Source organism: Austrofundulus limnaeus, unplaced genomic scaffold, assembly GCF_001266775.1.
Source record: "Austrofundulus limnaeus strain Quisiro unplaced genomic scaffold, Austrofundulus_limnaeus-1.0 Scaffold2953, whole genome shotgun sequence".
In the NCBI taxonomy this organism is placed as follows: domain Eukaryota; kingdom Metazoa; phylum Chordata; class Actinopteri; order Cyprinodontiformes; family Rivulidae; genus Austrofundulus; species Austrofundulus limnaeus.
The window spans coordinates 11315-14813 of NW_013955355.1; the positions used below are offsets into that span (position 1 = coordinate 11315).

General features: G+C 36.7%; 1 protein-coding gene across 2 annotated transcripts in view; it reads left to right on the top strand.

Moving 5' to 3' along the window:
- The window catches only part of LOC106511582 (B-cell CLL/lymphoma 7 protein family member A), a gene marked incomplete at its 3' end in the record, with an annotated part of 9555 nt that overhangs the window by 4715 nt on the left and 1341 nt on the right, over positions 1 to 3499 (top strand). The window contains 3 exon segments of one of the 2 annotated variants that reach the window (XM_014000339.1): positions 406 to 463; positions 3003 to 3084; positions 3232 to 3328. In XM_014000339.1, coding sequence (XP_013855793.1) covers positions 406 to 463; positions 3003 to 3084; positions 3232 to 3328 — 237 coding nt within the window. 2 annotated transcript variants of the gene reach the window in all.

Genomic DNA, 3499 nt, shown 5'->3' on the forward strand with positions numbered 1-3499 from the left:
CTAAATAAACTACTGAACTTTTATTTTAACGTTTGTTATATTTGAAGCGGAGACTAGCACCAAGTGGACTCTGTCTGGTGGCATTAATTGTATTAATCGTCAAGTGCCAAAAAATAATCGATCAATGTTTTTCTGACGATTAATTGCACACGATACGATTATGCCCAACCCAAAGTTTGACTTTACAAATGCTAAAGATTTTACATTCTTGTTAAAAGGTTTAAAAATACAGCTATAAATAGTAAAAATAATATTAACCTACCTTCGCTTTAGAGAAAAAGCAGGAAATGTCATCCTGTGCATGTCCCCTCGACATTGTTGAAAACTGATTTCTAATATTTCTGATAAAAATCACTTTTCCTTCTGCTTCTTTCACATGCTGTGTTTCGTACCCCATATTTACAGGCCAGTCCGGTCCAGTTCGGCCAAATGTGAGGAGCCTACAGAAGCATGTGCAAGAAATGTGAGATTGCGCAATATATCCAGTAGTAAATGTTAAAGTCAGGGCAAACTAATTCATTCTGTGGTAGACAGAGTAAACACAGTTGAAACTGCATCAATGTTGTTTGTTAAACTGTTGATTTCAAAATAAAATCCATGTGTATCGTATGTATTCATATATTGCGTGCTGCATGTTTCCATCAGCTTTCCAAACAGAACAATACATTTTGACAGCATTTATAAATATGTCTATTAGATTAATGTAACAAGGGTTTCGACAAAACTGGTCTTTTTTTACCATACATTTACCTTTTATTTCACTACATTTTAAAGCTAAAATGATACATTTACTTCTTTACTTTGAAATGTAACACCTAGTTACTTGTTACAAAATTAAATATGTTTGAACTCATCATGAAAGAAGATGTTTATGCACTCTAAAAAATGAAATGTTGAATTTACTCAACAAAGTCATGTCAACTGGTTCCACTAAGTATAGTCGAATAAATTGAGCAAAGAATATATATACTGTATATTGCCCTATTTACTCAACCTGGCTTAGTGGAACCAATTTGGTTCAGTAAATTCAACAGTTTATTATGACCCCCGCACACGAAGCGGGGGTCATATTGTTTTCATTCATTCATTCATTCATTCATTCATTCATTCATTCATTCATTCATTCATTCATTCATTCAGTGATCTTTGGTCAACCGTAGCACAAAAATGGCTGCACCAATCAACATGAAATATGGCAGCACTGTAGGTGAGTCTGACCTACACTGCGCCAGCCAGTTTTACGATAGACCCTGCATTTGAGGAGGGGGCTCCATCCAATGAGGGGGTGTCTGGACATACAAAAATGCTTATAACTCAGAAACTGTTCAGCATAGGAGCTTCAGTTTTTTTTTGTTTAGCTCTGACAAAGGCCTATTCATCAGGACCACCAATCAGTGCCCCCACTCCCCCGGACCCCCAGTTTATCTGAAAAAGGGGTGTCTGTACATAAAAACTGCTTAGATTATCCTCCTTCTCCTACCCAATCCCATGATGCATTGTGGGTGAAAGCTGTCTGAATGAAAATCAAGAAATAGCTGTAAGAACATTTTCAAATTTCTCTTTTTCCTTGACATAAAACTAACTTTTAGGCGAGAATGTAACCCTGTAGAACTTAAATATATTTTTGCTTTTTCATTATTTGGCTTTAATACAATTTTAATCAAAGGTTTTCGAAGTGTCGTTACTGATTCTTCGTCTGAAACCTGTGTTGATGAAGAAACAACTACAGTGGGGGAATTAAGTAATTAATTCCTTTGCTGATTTCGTAAGTTTTCCCACTTACAAAGACATGAACAGTCTATAATTTTAAGGGTTGTTCCATAAGTTGTCTAAAATGTTATCGTGTGACAGGGTCTTAAGGTCATTTGGCTGTGGTGACTATCTTGAAATGGATTGTCTACAAAAGGCTATCAGTTTTTAAGATATACTTGCAATGATTACTTTCTGAGTTTTAATAATAAAGGCTGTTTAGTGATGCATAAAAGATTTTACCGACTGATGCAGGCAAAACCATTATTGCCTGTCTTTTGACTTGCGGCAGCTAACAGTTTTAAAGGGGCAATATCATGTGAAATCAGTTATTTTGAGTTTTATATCATGTTATAATGTTATACTCTCATAAAAAACATGCCCAAAGCCTTGCTCTGACTCATTCATGCGTGTTTGAGAAATCCTGCAGCTTTTTTGGGAAGCCATGCTTAGGAGCAAAACGACAGGTGGGGACCAGAAACACCTTTTGGGACCAGAAACGCCCCTGGGACGTGTCTTTAAGCCGAACTTCCTCATCACGGCTCTCGGCAGTCACAGAGCAAAGTGAAAGTGAAACTTAACGGTCTGTCTGCTGCTCTCAACACTACTTCTAACTCAGCAAAGCTCTTTTCAGATTCAAAATACCTTTGAGGAAATGTATTTTCAGATGCCAAGTAAACTGCATCATAGCGCACGCCACACGCGCAACCCCCACCGATCTGGACGGGACAGAAGCGGAAGGTGGGTCTTAAAGAGACAGAGGCCAATTTCAAGGCGTTTAGAAGAGGAAGTGATGAGAAGATAAGTTTATTTTCTATTTAAACATAAAAACAGCATTTTAATAACAACTAAAGGTGACATAGATAAATACTATATTATACTGTATATTTAAATACTATATTATGGTATAGTATTTAAATGAATGCCTGAGAAACACATAATACTGCCCCTTTAAAAACTATGTTCAAGTAATAGTAAAAATGTCTAAAGTGTTTTAAATAGTTTAAATGTCTAAGCTAATCCTTTTCATGGAAATCTATTCATGTTTTATTCTGCTAAGGCCCAGAACTACTGAAGACAGTTTCTGGGCTCGCATTTTGTTTTCCATAAAGTTAAACCTAATTCTAATTATTTACAGTGCAATTCTGTGGACTGTCAGGTGACAGTTTTTTCACCAGTTTGGGTGCCATTTGTGTTTGAGCTCAAATGATGGAGTCAGCTTGTTTTTTTTTTTTTCTCTCTCTCCCACTAAGGGAGAAGAAATGGGTGACGGTTGGTGACACATCTCTTCGTATCTACAAGTGGGTCCCCGTGACGGAACCCAAATCAGATGACGTGAGTTAACCAGCAGTCTTAGTCTTATTAGTAGACCAAAGCCACAAATTTATGAGGAGCATCAGAAGATCATGACAAAGTTTCAGAATTTTTTTATTTTTTAATGTTGGAGCTGTTTCTGTTCAATGTTTTTTTTCTGTGTTGTAGAAGAACAAGATTAAGAAGAAAGGCAAAGATGATAAATATGGTTCAGAGGTGACAACTCCAGAGAACAGCTCCTCTCCGGGGATGATGGACATGCATGGTGGGTTTTTTTTTTCATTGTACATACATGTATTATACATGACAAATACATAAATCCAGATCTTTCAGGCCCTGTTCAGACAGAAGTCTTTTTTAGGAGCCTCTAAAGCAGTGGTTCCCAAACTTTTTATCTTCTGACCCACAAAATATCCATGGCAAAAACTTGTGACCC